Genomic DNA, 2836 nt, shown 5'->3' with positions numbered 1-2836 from the left:
CGGTGGCAAAGCTTCCAGGTGAGCAACAGCAACGGGGGCCCCGGAATCGTGGGCAGAGCGAGCCTGCTGCCACGGTTAGAACAGGGCTGGGGCTCTTGGGTGGGAGTTGCTCCCAATAACCTTTGAGCCTCTTGGTCCTTCACCCACAGTAAGCTGGAAAAAAAAATAAAAATAAAAACAAAAAAAACCCAACCAAACCCCCACCCTGGCCTGTTTTCCTGCCTGTGCCATTGCTTTCCATTTCTCTGGACCAAGCAAACTGGATGGGGCTGCGTTATGGTTGTTTACAAGCTGGAGCAGCTTCCAGTTGCCTGATTTTACGCGAGGTTTATTTATAGAAAGCAGAAGAGCTGGGCAAGGAGGGATGCGTATGGTTTTTTCCCAAGGGGAGGGGCTGTCCCGGTGCCGGCACAGCAACAACTGCAGTGACAGAATTGCGGTAACACAACACCTGTTGGAAGGAAGGTGACACAGAGGAGAGAAAGCAGGGCAGCAGAGGGAATCCAAGCACTGGGAGGGTTCCAGCAGGCTCTGTAAAGAGTAGAAGAGGTAACCCAGTGTCCCTGGGTCCTTCAGAGGTACAAGCTGAACTGTTTTGAAGCTGGAAGCCCCCAACTGCTGGCAGCTTTTAAATAGCGATGCTTTCATGTGGGTCTTGCTCTGCTCAGGACAGAGAGCGCTTTGATTTGTCCAAGCCCACTGTCTTGTGCTAGTTCTCAGCCAAGGACACCCAGGAGGAGCTGAGCTAAGGGGACTGTCCTCCTTTATGCTGTCACTTGCAACCCTCGGGGGAGCCCAGACTCCTGTTCTGTTCTCTCCTCCGTGCTGGGCGTTCACCTCTCCGCGGTGAGCTCTGTTCAGTAGGCTGGAGCCGGTGTGGGAGGGCGTGCGCTGTGCAGAGTGAGCTGGAGGGGGATTGAGCCAGCGAGAATTGGGCAGTGGGGGACCAGAGTGCTCCCGGAGAGGGTGTTCATGTCAGCGCTCTCCAAGGATTTACTAATATCTGTCTTACAGAGGCGTGGGGTGTAAGGTTTGTCTGGTTCTTGCCCAAAGGCTCCCATCCAGCGTCAGGTCCCGTGCGTGCCTACCGTGGGTGGTCCCAGGTCCAGGATGGCTCGGAGGAGTCCCATGCTTCGGCTCCTCTCGATGTGAAACCTCCTGGGACAGCAGTTCAGCACACACATCTGCAGAAATACCCGAAACGGGGTCACCTCCCCCGCAGCAATCACCCTGGCCCCCAGCCCACCTTTCCGAGGGCTGGGCAGGGGGTGAGGAGCCGCAGGCGCAGGGGGGTTGGTGCTGGAGCTCCTGGTGCTGACTGGGCGCTGGCACAGGGAGCAGTCCTAGGGCTGTTGGCTGGTGGCTTTGGGTGACCTCTGCTGACAGAGCGGGCGAACGGCCGCGGCAGAAGGTGTCGGAGGCAGAGCGTGGCTCTGGCTTTGCTTCAGCTCCTCGCTTGGGTGAAATCTCAGCAGAGATGTGCCCAGTACAGCCCTCGCCCGGGTCCTGCAGAACACCCCCGTTCCTGGCCCTTCTCCACCCCTCTCTAATGCTCTGCTCAGTGCTTTTCCCATCACACTTGTTTCTCAAAGGCAGCGCCACAAATATGTGGAGTGATCTCAGGAGGGAGCATTTCCCTGTGCACCAGCCAGTCTGTCAGGGCCCTGGTCCCACCTCTGACCTTCTGCAAACAGCTGAGAACAGAGGAGTGAACACACCTCCTCCCTCCTTGGACTTTCTCCCCTCTCATTCCACCTTTGTTGTTTTTTTTTTTCCCAGCACAGCTTTACTGTAAAGATTCTTGTTTACCCGTGGATCCAGTGTGTTATCTCAGTTCTTTAACAGGATTTTCTGAAACACAAAAACACTTTCCTTCAAGCTGTGCCTCCACAGGCACACGGGAATTTTGTCTTTCACCAGCAAAACACTTCTCTCTCTGCAGTTTCAGAGGGGAACTGGGAAAAGTGATGTCTCCATGGCTCAGCCCAGAGCCCCGCAGCCTCTCGGAAGGATGTGAAGCTGCTTTCCTGAGCCTTCCTGATGCGAGAGGCCGGGGAAATGGTGCCGCTGGCGTGCTGCAGCGAGGGGAGTGCACCGTGCACACAACGGAGGCATCGGCGTGAAAGGCCGAGAGGATGCTCTGCCGCCCGAGCAGAGAGGATTGCTGGAAGAAACAGTGGGACCTCGTGGTGCTTAGCACCTTGACAGGGCCACAGTGACTCCCCAAAGCATCCCCTGGAGATTTTCCCTCAAATGATTTATTTGGTCAAGCAGCAGATTATGAACCAGAACCCCGGTGTGCCATCTCCCAGCCCCACAGGTTGCATGCAGAAGCCCCAGAGGACACGCAGCGCAGTTTTCCCGATATCCCTGACTGCCCCTTTGCTAATTCTACAGGAAAGAACCAGAGGAACACAAATAAATTAATTAAAATTTATTTATAAATCCTTCTAGTGGCCTCAGAAAAATCAGGAAAATAATTTTCTCAGTTCCTTGAAAATAAGCACAAGGAAAACAGTCTCAGGAGATTGCAACCTCTTTTGTCCAACAAAAAATAAGGCAATTTTCTTCCGTGCTGCAGGAAAATGGCACCTTTTATCCACAGTGAGATAAGAATAGTCCCAGTCCCAGCAGAATCACTATAATCCCAGCTTTGAAACTAACTGAGTGTCTCTGGCCTTGGCTGACCTGCTGCATCTCTGCTCGTTCTACCTGGCTCCCTCCTCGCTGTCCGGGGGAGCTGGCGCGGCGGTTTCCACCTGCATCACGTTGTGGTTCCCAATCTGCACCATTCGAGCGTGTTGAATGATAAGCTGTGGGACGCTGCCGGGCCCTG

General features: G+C 54.5%; 1 protein-coding gene across 1 annotated transcript in view; it reads right to left on the bottom strand.

Annotated features, from left to right (window-relative positions):
• Positions 1-2708: 2708 nt before the first annotated feature.
• The window catches only part of TICAM1 (toll-like receptor adaptor molecule 1), a 2133-nt gene continuing 2005 nt past the window's right edge, over positions 2709-2836 (bottom strand). Inside the window, exon 2 of the mRNA XM_010074019.1 lies at positions 2709-2833. Within this exon, the coding sequence (XP_010072321.1) occupies positions 2709-2833 (125 nt within the window). The remainder of the gene's footprint in view (positions 2834-2836) is intronic.

This window comes from Pterocles gutturalis, unplaced genomic scaffold (genome assembly GCF_000699245.1).
Source record: "Pterocles gutturalis isolate BGI_N339 unplaced genomic scaffold, ASM69924v1 scaffold3137, whole genome shotgun sequence".
Taxonomy (NCBI): Eukaryota; Metazoa; Chordata; class Aves; order Pterocliformes; family Pteroclidae; genus Pterocles; species Pterocles gutturalis.
Note: the sequence above shows the minus strand (reverse complement) of the source record. Positions and strands in the feature narration are given on the sequence as shown.